Source organism: Sorghum bicolor, chromosome 10 (genome assembly GCF_000003195.3).
Source record: "Sorghum bicolor cultivar BTx623 chromosome 10, Sorghum_bicolor_NCBIv3, whole genome shotgun sequence".
Taxonomy (NCBI): domain Eukaryota; kingdom Viridiplantae; phylum Streptophyta; class Magnoliopsida; order Poales; family Poaceae; genus Sorghum; species Sorghum bicolor.
The window spans coordinates 51,802,902-51,822,961 of NC_012879.2; the positions used below are offsets into that span (position 1 = coordinate 51,802,902).

General features: G+C 41.8%; 1 protein-coding gene across 1 annotated transcript; it reads right to left on the reverse strand.

Annotated features, from left to right (window-relative positions):
- On the reverse strand, positions 6,964-9,324 carry LOC8082235 (acyl transferase 10). Its single transcript, XM_002438584.2, has 2 exons — positions 8,664-9,324; positions 6,964-8,088 (listed from the first exon to the last, which is right to left on the reverse strand). The coding sequence occupies exons 1-2, from the start codon at positions 9,162-9,164 to the stop codon at positions 7,249-7,251; spliced, it is 1,341 nt and encodes a 446-aa protein (XP_002438629.1). The 5' UTR covers positions 9,165-9,324; the 3' UTR covers positions 6,964-7,248.

Sequence of the window (20,060 nt, forward strand, 5' to 3'; positions counted from 1 at the left end):
CTCGGTGTCACCGGCAATGCCACCTTCTGCAACAACGCAACTAGTTTGTATAACTAGTGTGAACTGTCATGAATGATCAACGTCTGAGTGCCATGATTCACGAATGAATAAAATAAAAAACAAATGTTATTGTTGGACTTGGACTTCACAAGAGATGAAAAAGTACGGCAGGATTGTGGAAAACCTTCACCAGTGTCACTAACTGTCTTGTTGATTTAGCAAGGAGAATAACATTGCCCAAAAACAAAAGATGGTTTGCAGTTAGCGGTCATCCTAGTTAGTCATTCTTATGGGGTTCAGTACCTCCACAGAAACCATTCTTGTAGAAGAATTTACGTGCGGTGTGCAGTCTTATTATATGCTTAAAGGAGAATATTTTATAATTTTACTTTTAACTCAAAATCTTTTTTTTTAGATAATGAAATAAAGTTCCAGCCTCTACCTTGTGTTGATGATATACAACTGATAGTCACAGAAAAGCACCAAAGCCATGAGCATGAGGCTTACAAGTACAAGGAAAAGAAACAAAGTTTAGCCCAACTAGTAGGTGCAACGAACAAAGCAAATCACTAGGCTTCAATATGACTCATTCATGAAGTTAGGAAGTTTAGAGGGGGGCAGAGCTCAACAGCTAAAACATGGCATATCAGAGAGCCAACCGGCTCACTCATTTAATTTTCTGCTGGACTTCTCGATTAAAACTGAGTTTATATAATTGGGAGGGGCTTCTAAGGCCTTGTTTAGTTTGCAAAAATTTTGGTTTTTGGCTAATGCAGCACTTTCGTTTTTATTTGACAAACATTGTGACGAGTAACTAGGCTCAAAAGATTCATTTCATAAATTACAGGTAAACTGTGTAATTAGTTTTTATTTTCGTCTATATTTAATGCTTCATGCATGCGACCAAAGATTCGATGTGACGGGGAATCTTGAAATTTTTTGTAAACTAAACAAGGTCTAATGCATGCTACAAGTAGCCTTTCATGAAGGAACAAACACTACACGCAACTATCACGTGGATTTGGGAACGAAAAGACGCGTACAGATAAAAGAAAATACTTTTCCAAACTTGTTTGACTATATCATCATGGTCTCAAAAACTCATAAATCGATCGTTTAGATTTTTAAACTTGTTTATATGTGTCATTCAGGTTTCTAAACTCACAAATCACTTGTTTAGGTCCCCGACTATACCATCTAGAGATCCCTAAATTTGCAAATCACCCGTTTAAGTCTTTAAACTTGTTCAGTTGTATCTCATATCATCCCGGTTCCTAAATGCTACAAACATTATAAACTTACAAACTAAATATATATTTATAGGACTATCAAAAAATTATAAATCTAATTTTGTTACACTCCTGGTAACATATACTTTAAAGTAAAATTAAGAAAATTGCCATATACTTCCTATTTTTAACTATGTAGTTAAATGACTAAATAGGCATGTATATTTTTATAAATCCCAAAAAATATATGTGCCTATTTAGCTAATGAACTATAGACTTAAAAATAGAAAGTACATGATGATTTTTTTAATTCTAACTTAAAGTACATGTTATCAAAAGTCTAACAAATTTAGATTTATAATTTTTGGACAATCTATGAATATATATTGAATTTACAAGGTTATAGTTATTTAGGAACCGGAATGACACAACTAAACAAGTTTGAGTGCCTAAACAGGTGATTTGCACGTTTAGGGACATAGAAGATACAACCGAACGAGTTTAAGGGCCTAAACGACTGAGTTGAGAGTTTTGGGACCGGGATGACACATATAAACAAGTTTGAGGACTTAAATGGACGATTTGTTAGGGACCGGGATAACACAGCCGAATAAATTCAAGGACTAGCAGTGCACTTTACAAAAAAAAATCAGCACTTTATACTAATGAAATTATATCACGTCTAAAGTTGCAATAAAAAGATTTATCCTAGAAGTAATAAATAATCTAATCATCTGAGCTAATTAAATTAAATAAACGGCTTACAATCATTTTGATGTAACATAGCAAAAACCTTAATTTGAGATGTAGTTGAAATAAAGTGCTGAATATTCCAAACTCGATCTCCCCGTGTCTTCGTCTTCCTCATCATTCATTTATAGTTTCTTCTTCAAGAAATGTAGTACTACTCTTAATAGACGTTTATTGCAGTTCGATGTGATGCTGCATCAGTTTCTTAAATTTGTGCCTTCTGTGATCAGAAAAGGTACTAATAACAGAGCTATGCAGCTTGAACTACTCGTGAAGAGCTCCAATGATTGTTTTCCCCTTGAAACTCACGGTTGGCATAGCATATCGAGCTGCAGAGGGCAACGGGGACGTGCGCTCGATAGAAAGTCGCACTAGCCACTATCCTCTCCCCGGACCACACCTGCTTGGCTGCTTCAGATCACTGTTCGCCTTTCGCGTTCGCTGGAAGAAAGCTAGCAATCGAGCGTATCATATGTTCCTACTGGCTATAGTGCAGTGGTATATGTAGGCGTACTGTTCATTGGTACTGCAGAACTAGTACGTAGTAGTAGAGATAGGTTTGTGCAAGGGCTCATTGTCAACATACTAATTCTAGGAGGACCTTGTGAAGTTGTCTCAGTGATGAAGTAACGACCGAAAGGTGCATATAAACTGCTGGAGGGTGCATATAACCAGCCCCACGCCCCAGCATAGTGCTTACACATGCTTAGATATTAATTAAGTGTTAATAGTGGTTTCGTGGCATGGTCACAACCAAGCACACGATTGTATCACAGGGTTCATGGAGTCCTTGCATTGCGTGTTCATCTGGGCACACTGTACTACCCAGCCCATGTTGACGTGGTTCGTCACACCCACACCGAAAGCCAGGTATGTTAGAGTAGTTTAGGATAAAACTTAGTTTAACTTTACAGTAATCTATTTTAATGCCGTGTATTAAGGTGGATATGACTACATCTAAACAAGCTTTAAAGCGAGTAAGCGACAACATGAACATGGGGAAATCCTTCGATGTGTGCTATATAAGGGCACTCACAATGCAGACTTTATCATAGAGTCTAAAGTTATTTATTACCTCGAACAATGTGGACTTAGAGTCTAAATAAGACTTGGAGTTTTATTTTTTCTACCTCTTCCTTCAATAAATATGCTGCCACATCAGCAAAGTATTATAAATAATATGTAATTAATTGTCTTGGGCTCTGTGATAGAGTCTTGCATTGTGAGTGCCCTACATTGTTCGAGATAATAAATAACTTTAGACTATGATAGAGCATTGTGAGTGCCCTAATATGAGATTTTGACTATTTCCTAGTTCCAAAATAAATTAACTTCTCAGATCATCTTTTAAGTCAAACTATTTTAAGTTTGATCAGCTTTATGATGAAAAATAAAAACATTTATGTCACATAATAAGTAGATTATAAAAATATATTTCTTATATCTCTAGTGATAATGTCATGAATATTGATACCTTTTTAATAAATCCATTAAAATAAAATTGTATCACTTAGGATAAGTCTAAACGTGAAGAACATTTATAGCATACCTTTTATCACCCTTGAAGAACGAAGAAGCCCAAAAATTATAACATTGGAATATGGTATCTAGGTACAAAATCATAATAAATTAAAAGTGCAATGCACAATCAACTGAAACTGAAACCTAGCTACACTTCATATATCTTCACGTTTGGACGACAATATGGCCGCTCTCAATTCACTGTAGGGTCAGGATCTCTCCGTCTCCGCGTTGAATCATCAGTCCTCTGGACGGCTAGACCAAGCGCTTCTTCTCTGTCTTTGGTAGTAGCACTAATTCCGAATTAAGATGTCATGCCACCACGGCACCACCTGCCCACCTAGCCCTCCGTCACCAGCAGCTATCGCCCCTCTATGGCCTGCGCCCTGCGGTGGTAGAAAAGCGGGTCATGCAATCCATGCACTTCGGTGGGAAGAGAAAATTACATGAAAACAACCACAAGGAGAAGAAATAAAACCTCTTCAAATATGAAGGAGAGCTATGTGTATTTTTGCATTAAAGGTAGAAAGACTTTGTACATGCGGGTCATGCAATCCACACACCTCGGCGGCATAAGAAAATTACATGAAAAACAACCACAATGAGAAAAAATAAAACTAATTACTTTCGCCAACTAGACAAAATAACATATTTGCAACGGCTTCAACTAACCTTCACGTTGGGTTTTCTTGTCTCTCCATGGGTTGTTCTAACCTCGGATGTAACTGAACAAAATTACCTTGAATGTAATTGAACAAAATTGGTTTTAGATGCATGTGCCATCAGTGCCCCCCCCCCCCCCCCCCCCCCAATGTTGCAGCCATCTCTACTCCCCTACATCACCTTCATCCCGACCACTGGCGGAGCCTAGACCCGGCCACCCTGGGCCGGTGCCCAGGCTCACCTGGCGGTGAACAAGTTATTTACCTTGAACAAGTTTTCTACTCCTACATGTTTGACTCAATCTTGACGCTGCCAATAAAAGGAGTATGCTCCTAAGGAAAGTAGTATTAGAACTAGACTCTAAGGAAAGCAGTATTAAAATTAGAAAATACTAAGGAGTATTAGAATTAGAAAATACTATGTAAGGCACTTTTCCAGCTTTATTTATACAGTGGCGGAGCAAAGGCCATCTCTTTTTTATTATTATGCATGTTTCCTTTTAAAATGTGCTAGGGAGATGGATCCACTACACTCAGCTACTAGGAACCTGTACTAGAGAGATGGATTAGCTTAAAATTATTGTTGTTATCTAACTTTTCTTTCATATACAATACTCTACATTATGTTAGATCCTCCTTAATAAGGCTCTGGTTTCAGCATCTCACGGCTCCTTGCAAGAAGTCTGCCTATACTTGCATCTAATAGACGACTCCATGAGTGCAGAGGAGCTGGTGCAATTTTTATAGAGGAGTCGGAGTGTAGAAATGTGGTTTCTCTCGGTTTCTCCTCACAATTATAACATAAATATTATAAAATTATCGTTGAGGCTGTTTTTGCCGAACGTTTGCAAAATGGCTTCAGCTCCAAAAAAAAAGTTACTCCATGTGAGGAGCTGGAGTCCTACTAAACAAGACATAGTTGTAACGTCCCGCCTCCATGAGGCCGGACCTCCTTATATCTAGCAGCTTTTCTAAAACATAGTTATCCCTCGTAGACCAACATTAGTCTTTTTTGCACACTTTGTCCTCATTCATGTGTACCCGGGAAGAACTTTGCAGTCGGCCACCCATCCCTAATATAATTTTCTCTAGGCCAAGCACGCTTAACTTTAGAGTTTTTTTGAAGATAGGCTTCCGAAAAAGAAGTTGTAACTTATTGATATGAGTATCCTATTAATTCTATTAAGCCCTAGACCAGCATGTTACAATAGTATAACATTGCGTCTCGTCTAGGCTCTACAAAAATCCTAGCTCCGTCACTGATCCCGACCTCACGCGCCTCCGTTGTCATCCCAATCTCGCGCGTCACCCGTTAGATCTCGCAACCACGTGCAGCGTTGCCTCATGGGTCATTGCCGCCCTGCGTGTCTCACCTCGCACCCATGGGCGTGGGCGCCGCCTCAACTGAGTGAAGTCACCACTATCGGTTTCTCTGCTCTCATGAGCCCAACACCATCATATCCCGGAGCCTTTGCAACCGCTTAGGACCCCAACTTCAGACCATATCTGCAGTAGCTGCCCTTGCATTGAGCCGTCACTGCCTCTATGACGCTAATCGAGAAAGAGAGTGTCGTGGGTTCGATACCATGGGTAGTGATTAGTGATTCAATCGGTGGGTCGATGTGAGGGACTCCGGTGGTTAAACACTCAACACATAAAGGATTTATCCTAGTCTAGACGTTTAAGCCCTAAGTCCAACATCTAGTTCTTCATGTTAGAATGTTCAATCGAGTTATTGTAGTGGAGAAGCGAGAGTTGTTGGTAGGACAATGCTAACCTAGCAATCTAGTGTTTCTCAAATTGATCTGGGTCCCAATCCCCTCTACAGGAGCCCAGTCCTGCCAAGTACAAGGAGATCTAGTTCTACAAGCTCCCTTGGCAGGCAAGAGAGTTATAGTGTTTCATGTCCTAATCTTCAAGCCAGTGGAGGCAGTAGGCACCATCCCTCATCCATGGTCATGGCTGACAGTGTTGAACTGTCTGACATCCTCAGCTTGAGCTTGGAGCTGACCATCAGGACCAGGAGTTGTCGTTATGCCTCGCTTGGGACTATCCTTCTAGTGGTGGCCATCGCACGCCATGGGACTAGGCGCATGCAGGGAGAGGTCGACTGGTAGGCCCGTGCCTCCCCGCACAGTGGCGGTGCGCTTGTCCTTGTTGCATTGTGTCATGCCCTGAGCTGACCTTGAGCCTTGAGTAGTCGACACTGCTTTGCAGGGTGCGAGCGGCAGAGCCCTGTTGGGGCCTGGCGCCTTGCAACTCTTCCCGTGTGTCAGGCTTAGAGCATCTGTCAGATTCTAGAGGAAGATTTGTCATGTCATTTGAAAAAAATATGGACCCACTAGGCTTTATATATAAATATTGAAGGAAAGGGAGATAATGCAGGTTACTTGTTGACAGCAAAAGTATCGAAAGCAATGTGAAATTATTTTGACAACGTGAATGTGTAATAATCTATTTTGGTAGAATGTGTGGAAAGATCGGAACGGGAGGAACAGAGGATTTTTTTGGGTACACCTCCTTACAACTTTTACACTCCATGTTCATTTGAGCTTATCAATAAAATCTGCTTGTTATTCAGTAGTGTTTTTCTCACACAATAAATCAACAAACATTAGTTTCTATGATGACTTTTCAGCTAAGTAAATAGGGATATTAGTAGTTTCAAGGCAATCGATATATGTATGGGAGTACATATGAGTACACGTGCAATCGAAATGATATGGGTTATTGTCACACACTTTATATCCACTCATATCAGGTGTAACTGACTTTTGCACGAACCAGACAAGAAAGTCTAGGAAAGTGTACGAGTCGTACGAACAAATTTTCATGGAGTGTTTTTTTCCCCGTCAACGCTTCTAACTGACGCTGCATATCGTCAGTCACCACTCAACAACTCCTCGAGAAATTTGTTTGTATACGCACACGTAGTGCCATCTACTAGTAGTTGCGATCCAGACAGCAGCAAATACAATACCTTTAGCGTCCACAACGTACGTATAGGTCTGACGATCACATCTCAAACGTAGGTACAGCGGCAGGGGTTCCTTCATCAGTTCATCATGCTCGCGCGCGCTCTCGTATCAGACGAGGTCCTCGCGCATCCTGCGGGCGAACTCGTCGGCGTGCTCCTTGGTGACGCAGCTGGCCAGAAGCCGCGTGCCGGCGAGCGGCGCGGGCGCCCTCATGACGATGACCGACGCGATGAGGTCGCAGTTCACCAGCGGGCCGGCGGACATCGGCGCGCCGTACCCGTAGTCCACGTCGGTGAACCCTAGCTTGCTCCAGTCCGACACGTACACGGACTCGTAGTTGAAGGTCATCTGGAACGGGTCGACGCCGCCGGTGCGGTCCTCGGCCCAGCGCAGGCACTCCTCGGCCATCCGCCGCTTCGCCTCCCGCACCATGCCGACGAGCTCGACCACCGACGAGCCGGCCACCTTCTCCGCCGGCGCCTGCACCTTCACGGGGAAGATGGCGTTGCCGTAGTAGCCCGGCTCCAGCTTCAGCACGTGGCGGACGCTGGCGAAGAAGCAGAGCCTGACGTCGTCAGCGCCGGCGGCGGCGTCGATGATGGCGCGCGTCCGGCACTGCCAGAGCTTGGCGATGACGATGTCGAAGCCCGAGCAGATCTTGCCGCCCGTGGACGCCGCGTACTGCGACTTGAGCTTGTCCAGGTACGCGGTGGGGAAGTCGAACGCGATGTACTCCAGCGCCAGCACCGGAAGCTCCGGGAGCGGGCCGGGCTTGATGTCCGGGTCGGGGAACCGGTCACGGCCCCAGATGGGCTTCACGCGGGGCTCCGGCAGCCCGCGGGCGAGATCGCCGACGGCGTTCAGGAACTGCGCCGCGCCCGTGCCGTCCGCCACCGCGTGGTTGGTGCGGAGGCCGACCACGAAGCCGCCGCAGGTGAAGGTCGTGACCTGAAAATAATGGCTTAAAGAATTCACACTTGCTGCGTACATGACGATCATCACCAGTTTATGAGGTATAATTGTTAGTATTCTATTACTAGTAGTTGGTCATACTCATAGGCCATAGGTATGGTGCAAGTTTAACTTGATGGAGAAAGTCAGAAAGAAGACCAATGAACCTGCAGAGATCTACCAGTTGACTTGTAACGAACATTGTCAGGTTTGCTTTGTTCAAAGCCATGCAAATACTTTTATGTTAAATCTTGTCATCACTTGTGACAGCTGTTTAGGACAGTGCAACTCATGGTTGCATATTTGCTCCCGTTCCAATCGTGCATGCAGTTATGCTGCTGGTAACCCCAGCCTACTATATGTACCCTGTTGCTTTCTAAAAGCAAGAGTTTAATCTCGTTTCTAAAAAATCGTGCATGCAGTTGGCTTTGCAGTTTGCACCAAAGTTTGGTGTGTTTTATACCCTCTCCTCATTCGTGGATCTACGTGTCATCAAAACAAATGAAACAGGAAATATGTACAGTACGTAAGCGGGGCAACAAGTAAGTAGTAGATCCGGCGCACGCGCGCACCTGTATCATGGCGAGGCTGTTGTGCGGCTCGACGGGCCAGAGGTCCGGCGTCGGGCACGGCACGAGCTGCTCCTTGGCGAGGAGCAGCGGCCGCTCCAGGAAGTTGACGTCGGCGAGGGTGCAGTTGGCGGCGGCCTCCACGAAGTAGACGCCCTCGGCGGAGCACAGCACGGCGGGGCGCCCCGGCACGTCCTCCACGATCCGCCCGGCGAACGGGTAGTAGAGCACCAGCGCGTCCGCCAGCGCGCCGCGCACCACCGCGGCCGGGGACTTCTTGCTCTTGGTGGTCACCTCCTTCTTCTTCGTCGCGGCCGCCGGCGCCTGCGGAGGCAGCAGCATCTTCGCGACGTCGTCGCCGGAGCAGTAGATGTGCGTGGACTCGACGAGGCCGCGGTGCGTCGGGTACCGGTCGACCCAGGCCAGGGGCAACGTCTCCGACGGCGTGTCGGCGGACGGCCGCACCGGGCCCTCGGACAGCTTGGTCACCGTGAAGATGCCCATGGCTCTCTGTGTGGTGTCTTGTCTCTTGTTGTCTGCTAGCTCTCGCCGGCTTGGCGTTGGCGCGTCGCGTTGGAGACGACGACGACAGGCTCTCGTTGGGGGTGGGGGAGCATATAGAGCGAGGGGCGCAGGGTTTTTATAGGACCAGCAGTTCAGCACACAGTTTATACTGCTATATGTTCCAGATTATTTGTTCACTATATAAAAGCTAGGGAGATGTTGGGCCAAGAACTCAAGTAGTGTTTTTTAAAAATGCATATAGTGCAGCCTCCATTAATTTGACTTGTCATGTGTTAGTACTTAAGTGTTTGTCCTGCCACCGAAATTGCACCGTACCGATTGAAATCTGCTCCAAGCATGGGCGCATCCAGTTAGGTGGCATTATTAGAGCAAGAAGTTTTGAATTCGAGACTTAGCTCACAAAATTATACAACAAAAAGAGAAAATGTTGAATATGTTCCAAATTCAGTTACATATTATAAAGGTCAATTTCTGATGGAGCGTAGCAGAGACAGAAGTGGCCTATTGATGCACACCCTCGTTGTCACTTGGGGGTGCGGATGGCTTACCCCCTGTACATGATTTGATTTTATGTTTTTTATCGTTTATCCGCCGTCAGTCACACTAGAAAACAGTAAATACATTGAACCCTCCGTTAATTTGATATCATAATTTTTTGTAACTTATTATTCTATAATTTCCATCAAACTTAAGATACTTTGACTCTTTTTGAAAGTTGGAAGACTTATAATTTAAAACATAGTAAGTATAAGCCTAGCTATATTTTGACATCGGATTAATAATTTTTTTTTGGGAACTCATCAGCATAACCTAAACTTGGTATATATACATCGACGTGGACTATACCTAGCTATGACCCATTTGAAAATGCCAGCAATTTCCAACGTGGCACCGCCCTAAGATCCACTGAAGCAGCATGTTATACATGTCTTCTTTGATTCTCATAATATAATAGACCTTCAGCTCTATTGGTTGGCATGTTGCTTGACTCGGCCTTAAGCTTTTTGAGTTTCATGTGATGCATCAACTCAGTTGTTTCAAACGACGACAAAACTGATATTCAATAATTGGACTGAAAAGACGATATATACAACAACTACAACACGGCAACACCTCATCCATGATATATAGCAACAACGAGTTTTATTCCTTTCTACCTTTTTCCGCAAACGCGCAATTCATGCATGTATATATTTCATTAAGGGCCGTTTGGATCATGTAGGCCTGGGCATTCGGGTTACCCGATTTTTTCGGGTCGGGTAATAAAAATTGTTACCCGATATTAGTTCTGAAAAAACACTACCCGCAATTTCGGGTACCCGATAATTCGGGTTCGGGTTCGGGTATTCCCGATATACCCGAATTTTTAAAAAACAACACACTATACAAAATTTCAATAGCAATTTATATATAATTTCAGCAGCAATTTGTATAGAATTTCAACAGCATTTTGTACAGAATAATATATTACTATCACTTGTTCAAACAAAGAGAATTATGTTCTAATAAATTGATAAGATCTAATATTTAACTAACAACACATGATAAAGACAAAGATATAGACAAATATTTGGGTAATTCGGGTAGTTCGGGTACCGGAAGATATTACCCAAACTAATTTCGGGTAATCAAAATTGCTATCCGAATTTAGGATCGGGTACCTCGGGTTCGGGTAATTCGGGTCCGGATCCGGATAATTCGGGTACGGGTAATTTGTCCAGGCCTAGGATCATGGAATCAAAGTCCATTTTAATAATCACAGTTTAGACACGGATTAATTATGTTAATATGACCACATGTGGAGTATATTTGTATAATTTTATTCGCCATATAAGAGAGATACTTATGTGCCGTATTTATGCTGCAGAGGAGCGAACCGAAGAGCATGCTATAAAGATGCAGAGTAGAAACTATATAGGGATCGATAGAATCAAATTTCAAGCCAAAAAGCTTAGTCCGTAAAGTAAATTTCAATTCTTCCAAAATAAAAGAACCTAAACACGCCCGAGAAAACAAATTTACAAGTCACAAGCCACAGGGATGAACAGCAACACCTCTCGGAAGCCTAGCCAGTTGTCCTCCTTCCCTGGCTCCCTGCACCAGAACGCCTGCGAAAGCTACATAGGCTATTACAGAGATAAGAGGGGTAAGAACGACGCTGAAAACTGACTCAAGCATCCAACCGACTCATGAGCATGGCGAGGTCTAAGTTCCCAGCCACAATCCAGCGGTTCCTTTCAACTTAACCATTATAGTTTAAAACTTTGGTCCTTTATTTGAGTTTCTAATAATAACACAAAAATGGTTTCAGTAAATGTCTCCTATTTCTTTCAAAGATGGTTTACTTAGCATATCATTTGTAAGTTGTAACTGACTCTTGGAGCACTGCAGCTTAAAAACCACTGTGAAAATACATTTTAGGGGGCTTCTGTTAAGTAAACCGTCAATGAAATAACAAGCAAAATTAAATCATGTGAGTGGTGGTCAGTCTTATGGGCTTCCGGCCACATTAATTTTCTTATTTTTACGACTTCTAAATAATTTTTAAAAATAACTAAAAAATCTTTAGAAATGGTTGACTTAAAATCAACGCCCTAAAAGTCATTTTAGGGACGATGGACTCAACAAAACTGCCTTTCAAAATCGATTTTGAAGAGTGGGTCTTAAAAAATGTCTCTAAAAATCAATTCGTAGATACGGTTTTAAGATTCGTTTTTAAAAGTAACTTATTTTATAATTGATGACATAGTAATGGTTTTGCTAACTGGCTCTAGCATCTCCAACAGTTTCCTAAATGAATTTGTTATTTCTTGTTTATTTGGCAAAACTAGAAAATAGTCACTCCAACAGTTTGGTAAATGGGTTGCTATCTTTTGGCAACTTGCCATCCAGCAGCACCGCGCGCCCATATTTGTTAACTTGTTATCCAGAAGATTAGTTGATTTGGTTGTTGGTTGTGAGTCTTCTTTTTAAGTTTATCAAGCCCAATTGGCAAACTGACACAAGAAATTTTCACTTGCCATATATTTTAGCAACTTGCCGAATCACAAGATTTGGCAAGTGAATTTTACCAAACTATTGCCTATTGGAGATGCTCAACGTTTTCTAAACTAGTGTAAACAACTTCAAATAATAGAATTGAACCACAAATGAAGTACTGAATCTCAATGAAACGACCTAGAATCTCTATATAATAAGTGTGTCTCGAGTCCACACGAAAAAGTTCATGCATAACAAGTTTAGCATATGAAGTTTGTCTCAAGTCTGTACGAAAAAAGTTAAATGCAAATTACAAAGATGGAGAAGTATATATTGCCTGCTTGTAATATGAGCCTGCATACACACGGATAATCACAAAAAACAGAAAAAGTCCATAACAATTTTGCTAGTTTACCAAATAAAAGTGGTTGGCTATATATGACCAGTGAAAATTAGGAATGACCAATTTTTTATTTTATAAAATTAGATAGCACATCTGCTAGAGCCTTTTTGCTATACAAATTCTAAAATAGTCTTCATAACAAAAAAATAGTCAAGCTCTTAGAGTTTCTCTAACTTACACATTCATGCCGGCGGATAAAACTAGCTTGAAATGCTAGCTCACAGTTTCACAGATAACTTTATCGTTGAATCTGAGCTGTTTCCATGACCCCAACACCGTGTCACCATCACCCTGCGCCTTGACCCCGGCTTGCGCACTCGGCACGAAGTCCCAACTCCGCGCCCTCAATGGCGGCGAGCAGCGGCCCAACTCTATGCCCCTACCCCGCGTCAGGCAGTGGCCCAGCCCTACCACCCCCTCGTGATGGCGCCCTGACCCCATGCCGCTGGCAATGGACCCCCGACGCTGGAGTCCTAGCCATGCCCCTCAACAGCGGCAACGGCCCGGCCATGCACCCTCGGCAATGGCACCCCGGCCCGGCACCCTCAGCGGCCATGCTACGCGTCTTCCTCAGCGGGCAAATCAGGTCCTCGTCCATACTGGGCCCGACATGTGTCAGATAAAGCTAGAATAAACTATTTTTTCAGCTTCGTCCCTCTCCATTCCTTTGTAGGAGTATTAAAAAAGAACAACTCATAAACGGCTTTGAAAAAAGAATGTTTGACAAAAAAAACATCTCAAGAAGCTATTGATGAAGCTTTGTCAAACATATCCTTATTATTATTGGTTCTTATTATCCATCAGCACACCTGCCTTATTACCCGTGTCAATTGTAATTTTGCCAATAAAGAGATCACTACCAGATAGGAGGGGTTTGCTGTGTGCTTGGCGCACACGGCAAAGCCCAAATTACACACGGTGAAGGCTTTGCCGCACACGGCAAACTCTTTCACGGTGAACCTTACCTTTACTCATGGCTAAATTAATTGTGAGCACATGGCGAAACTTTACCGTGAGTCAATCTTGACACACGGCAAAAAAAGTAACGAACGCGGGAGACGGCTTAACGGCAGGGTTTGTCGCGTGTCACCATGCAGCACACGACAAACCCAACAAAAAAAAATCTAAAGTCCCTGAATTTTTTTGCAACCCATGGGATTCAAACCCATGACCTCTCTCTCACGTTTCTTCACTCTTAACCACTGCACCACACTATGACTTGTGTCTATATTGCATTTCGGTTCCTCAAATATTATATCAAATTATGTGTAAATTGATAATTTGAGGTCCTAAATGATGTAAATCAAAAAGTTGTCAACTATAAAGTTTCATAACTTTTTGGGATCTACAATTTTCATTTAGGAGTTTCTCCATCCGAGGTTGTTTACAAACTTTGAATTTCAAATTTGAAAAATTTAAACATAGTTTTTGCATGACAAGATGATTCCAAAATAAAAAGTTGTCAACTATAAAGTTTCATAACTTTTTGAGATCTACAAAGTTTATTTAGAGAGTTTTTCCATCCGAGGTTATTTAAAAAATTCAAATTTTAAAAATTTCAATTAAAATACTAAAAATAATTATGAAATAGTAAACAATTCCAAAAAAATCCCAAACTTGGACACAACACAACCTATATGGTGTAGTGCCTACTGAAAAAGTTTTGAAATCAATCTCAAATATAAAAATTGAATCTACTCCAACTCATACTCCCTGTTTAGTTCCCCACCCAAATTTTTTTCGTCCATCCCATCGAATCTTTGGACACATGCATGGAACACTAAATGTACATAAAAAAATAAACTAATTACACAGTTTAATTGAAAAACGTGAGAAGAATCTTTTAAACCTAGTTACTCCATGATTAGCCTTAAGTGCTACAGTAACTCACATGTGCTAATGATAGATTAATTATGGTTAATAGATTTGTCTTGTAGTTTTCTGATAAGCTATGTAATTTGTTTTTTTATTAGTTTCTAAAAACCCCTCCCGACATTCTTCCGACACATCCGATGTGACACCCAAAAATTTTTATCTCCAATCTAAACAGGGCCTAACTCTCTAAAACTTCTTCGAAGATTGTCTGGTTTTTATACATCATATGTGACAACTTGTTCGAAATTTTCCCAAACTTTTTGTACGGCCTCTATGTATGATAACATGATATATATATATATATATATATATATATATATATATATATATATATATATATATATATAAGTTTCAGAATTTACGAAATAAAATAGCATTTATTAGAATTTTTGAAAAGTACCGACGCACGTTCGGCGTCGTGTCTCCTAACCACGGCATTCAAAAGTCATTTTCGTTTTGAATGTGTGTTCTCAGACAGGGTTGGGTAACATGAATATCATTTTTCTGATATTTTTTTCTAACTATTTCACTGACTCATAGTTCAAATTGGAACGCAACTGGAAAAATAAAAATAAATAATGTTAATTATAAAAATATAGCAAACATGTTTCAAATTTTATGAAATTTGAGTATGAAGTTACAAATGGTGAGTGTGTAGAGAAGAAAAAATTTGGAGGGCAAAATCTAAAAAAAAACAAATTGTTTGTCGTGTGCTGCACCCCTGGCATACGACAAAGTTTGTGTTTGTCGTGTGCCTAACGGCCGCACACGGCAAAAGTTGACGGCTTGGGGCAGGCGTTAGCTTTTGTCGTGTGCCCAGTTTTTGCCGTGTGTTGCTCACGGTAAAGGTTTGAATTCGCCGTGTACCTAGTGTTTGCCGTGTGGGACTCACGGCAAAGACCAAGTATACCGTGTGCCTCACATTTACCGTGTGCTTGGGCTAGACACACGGCAAACTCGGCCTTTGCCGTGTGTTGCTCACGGCAAAAAGTCGGACACACGGCAAAGACCGGCTCTCCGGTAGCGCATGCACGGATGAGTGTTTTAATAATCATAGAACAATTTTCTCATGTGGTTCACAAAGTAACGACGACCCAACTTGAATTCAAAATTGAGCACTCAAACATTCTATGGGATTTTGCCTAACATATTTGTTTTCCATGTGGTACTATTGTGTGCGCTTGGAAAGTTATGAGCATTATATTTCTCTTGCATTTAAGAAATTAGTAAATACATTAGTGAACGAAGTGCGTGGCAAAGTACATGGGCAAAGAAATTAATAAACATATATGAGTGGCGTTACGTACGCACAGGGAGCAGTGGAGCACCCCTAAGCTGCTCAGCATGGGTTCTATTACTGGAATGTGGAATCACGAGCGGTGGTTGTGCGCAACTTCCGGCTACATTTTTTTTTAAGTTCATACAGTCATACGGAAGATTGCAGACAAGGTAGCAGGGGAGATTGCGATTAGAAGTTAGAACTACTGCAGATTTTATTTGGCTTCGGTGCGCCATGGTATATATAGATAGGTCAACAACTTCTTTTAGTTTGATGTGTCACTGTTTCGTCCTCCCGTCACATTGCACCAACTGAAATGGATTCATTCACAAAGCTGACGGTTCAGTCTGGTTAAAAACAAACAACAAAGGCAGCACTTTCACATCGCCTTGTCATGTAAAATACCCAAGCTCGATTTAACAATTCACCAATGGCCGGCCCTCCACGGGTCATTCAAATTTCTTATTACATGCGGCATTATTATATTACTCTAGACTCTTGTGCAGCTATCTAGCAAGAAAGTGTGATCAAGTACATAATATCGAAGAAGCTTTGTCTGGGTGTACAACAAGATTGCAAGATACTGTGAAGACAAATTTCTGAGGCATTTTGTATTACAGTGACATCCTAACCATCTGAAATTTACCTTATTCTTATATGTTTTAACTACATTTTTTTGCGAATTACATGAGTACAAATGCGGACGTTTAACATGCACGTACACTCAACCCTATGAACATAAGTACGCAAACTTTACCCCTGTGAACACCTTCGAAAGACTATGTCGACACATCTCAAGATTCATGAAATTACCACATGGTGTGCCTCATTGTCGACTGGAACGTCACATATAAAAATACAATACCATTAAATTCTGAAATAAATCTAAAAAAATGCAAGGACCCCTACCAATCGGGGACCTAACCCAGGTGGAGGTTCCATCACAAGAAACCTAACATAGGCTAAGTTTGCATGTTTTAAACTACTTGATCGTCTTTGAACTTCAAATTTCACATGCCATGATAAGCGCGCTTTGCTGCATCTATTTAAATCTACATTTTGTCCAACCAATCTAATCCTATACTCCCTCGGTTCTAAAAATATAGTGTGTTTTTTTTGTTTTAAGCCAGCTTATCTTAAGTTTAATTAAATTTATAGAAAAGGTAATATTTTTGACATCATATAAGCTAATTCACAAAATATTATGGAATGTATTATAAAATTTTTTATGTGGTAGAAGCTAATATATTTCTCTTATATGCCTGTAAATCACGCGGAACACGAGAACAATGACACCACCAACCAATCCAATCACACAAATCGCACACGAAATCGCACTTAACGCTACGTCAGAATTGAAGAAGCACCCGGCATAGTGGCATACTCGTCAGTCTCTCAAAAAAAAGTTACTGCCGATCTGGAGCCACACGTCTAACACCCAAAATTTTGATTTCTATTAATAGGAATTAATTGAACTTATTTAAGTATTGTTGTGGGCATTTAATCTAGTAAATAAATAATTTTTGTCAAATTAAAAATTCATCATAAGTTTAGAAACTTGATCTTGCATTCATGCTGGAGCATAGTATTTTTGTGTGTTGTTCCTGTTTTTATTTTATTTGTTTGTGCACAAAATTATATTGGGAAAAATGTTTTGTAAAAGAAAATAGAAAAAATAAATAAATAAAAAGAAAAGGGGAGGAGCACCTGGAAACCAGGCCGCAACCAGCTAACCCTCCCCCACGCCTCCTTCTTTCCCCGGCCCGCTAGGCGCGGCCCACCAAGCCTGGCCCGCGCGTGCCTTTCCCCTCTCTGCTTGCTGCCACTGACGGCCGGGACCCAGCGCCAGTTTGGCTGACGGCACGGGCCCGCAGCCACGGCCACCTTCTTTCTTCCTCCGGCCGACTACGAGCAGGACTCGGATGGAAACCTCCAACGCGGTATCCCAATCCGGGGAAACCACGATTTTCTTGCCAAATCGTTACCCGAGACCCTATAAAGCTCCCTGGACTCCGCCGCGACCCTCCTTTGTTGTTCTTAGCGCCCCAGGAGCCCTAGCCGCCCTAGCCGCGCGTGTTGGAACCTCGCCGAATTTCTCCTCCGCGACCCGATCTCTCCGCTCGCTCTCGGCCCGAGTGAGACCCCTAGGTGAGCTCGCGACGTCCTCCTCTATCTCCCCAGGGTCTCGCTTCTCGATTTGGCGCACGGAATGGAGAAACTCAACATCGTCGGCGAGCTCGACCTCCCTGTCTATGGCTACCACCGCGCCGGAGAGGAGACAGACGGCCGGCCGCCGCCTGGCCCCTCCCTGGTGGCCTGGGAACCGTCCGATCAAGATGTAAGGGCCCCAAACAGATCGTACCCCTTCGCTGCACTTTTTCATAAAGAGCCCCTGGTGAATTTGGAAATCAACCCACGGTCCAAAGGCCTATTCACAGTTTTACGTTTTCCCAGTTTTGAAAGCGTATTCTCGGCGGCTGAATTGAAATGTGTTTTCCGTATTTATAGTTTTGCCACTGAAAGTATTTTGCTCATAAAATATTCATTTTAATTCCGTTTTTGTCCATTCAAATTTCGTTCGATTCGTATTTACGAGCTCTACATGTTAGAAGTATTTGTTTACTGTTTTGAAACTTTTTAATTCCCTGGTACTATTTAATTAATTATTTCTCTATAGGAAATCTTAGAAAATTCATATCTTTCACGTTTAATTTCCGATTTTCGTGAACTTTACGTTTGTGTGATCGTAGCGCTGCGTAGAATATTTTCATAAACTTTTATCTTTGATTTCTCACTGTTGGTGTAATGTTCTAATTATATCTTGTTTGCTTTGTGTATGTTTGTCTCAATTGGATTGCGTGTTGTTGATTGATGTTTGGGAATAGACGGTGAGCCGTACGCTGGGGATCAAGACCAAGCTTTTGAAGACCAGCAGGCTCAGGAGAGCTTTGAACAAGGCAAGTATAACTTGGGATCACCCTTATTACCTATTCACTTATAAATACATATATCATATGCATGCTATCAACTTGACGACCTTAGCAAAATCATAGATGATTGTTACCTGTATTCCTTGCTACCTACTTGATATGCATTTGTTGTAGATGTGCTAGTTCTTGATATAATCTATGATCTTGTAAGATGATTAATAGCTATGCAATGAACATTAAAGAATGACAAATAACTGTATGAGATCTTGTCTGTAAGTGATCACCGGGACAACAGTGCAACCATGAGGGCTATAATGGCTCTGGCTTTAGCTCAGTATGAAGCACTTTTCTAGCTTGTTAGAGGTTACCCGAAAGGGCGGAGGGGCTGAACCTTTTTGGGTATAGTGCGAGCCCCTGTCCCTATGTGTATAGGCTGCGCGTCATTGTGCCATTCGGAAGGGGGGTATCTATATCTGCGCGCAAAGGAAACCTTGCGGCCCTAACATGTTAGACGAACTTTTGAAAGGCTTCATAGTGATCCCTGCCGACCTCCCTAGGAAGGGGGTTAAGAGATTAGCTACCTCGGGCGAAAGGGTAAATCATGACTCATGGGTAAAGATGTACAACCTCTCCAGAGTGTAAAACTGGTATACTAGCCGTGGTCACGGTTATGAGCGGCCTTGGGGGTTCTTGCTGCGCCGACGATGAGCTTATTAAGTTGTTATGTTTATTTGATTATCGTTTATGCTATGGATTAATTATGCTTACACTTGATCATGTGATTAATGGATTATCTATGCTACCTTGACATTTGTTATATAATTATGAACATGCTATCTACTATTAAAAGCTAAATACAGTCAAACCAGTGTTAGCTATTTGAGCCTCATGAACACCTGGTTATACTTGTTGAGTACGATATGTGCTCACTCTTGCAATTTCCCAACACCTCAGGATATGATAATGAAGATGACTGGAATGAGGACTACCGTTATGAGTACTAGGTTTGGAGTCAACCAGTCAACAGTGTCCCTGTGTGGAGCTTCCGTCGAGAGCGTTGTTTACTTTATGCTATCATTTTTGTATGAGACTATGTGATATTTTATATTCCGCTATGTATTAAATACTGTAATGGTACATTTGAGATTTGTCTACTTATGTGTGCGACTGTTTCTGGGGCACATATGAGTCTTTTATGCATCCTATTTTGTTCTTAAAATATGGCTGTGACAGATTGGTATCAAAGCTTTGTTGACTGTAGGACGCAAACCTAGTTAGCAAATGGTCGAAAATTTAGGTCCTTATTTTACTTACTTCATGCTTTCTACTATGGTCTTGTTATTTGCTAAAAGTTTATGCTTCTCTATCTTGCTCTATTGTGAAATTATTGCATCCATCTGATCTATGTC

What these genes read in the sequence shown, in the direction of transcription:
- LOC8082235 (XM_002438584.2), bottom strand. Translation starts at nt 9,164, where the DNA reads ATGGGCATCTTCACGGTGACCAAGCTGTCCGAGGGCCCGGTGCGGCCG. An exon ending in ACAGCCTCGCCATGATACAG is followed by an intron (nt 8,089 to 8,663) that starts GTGCGCGCGTGC and finishes CATTATTTTCAG; the next exon opens with GTCACGACCTTCACCTGCGG.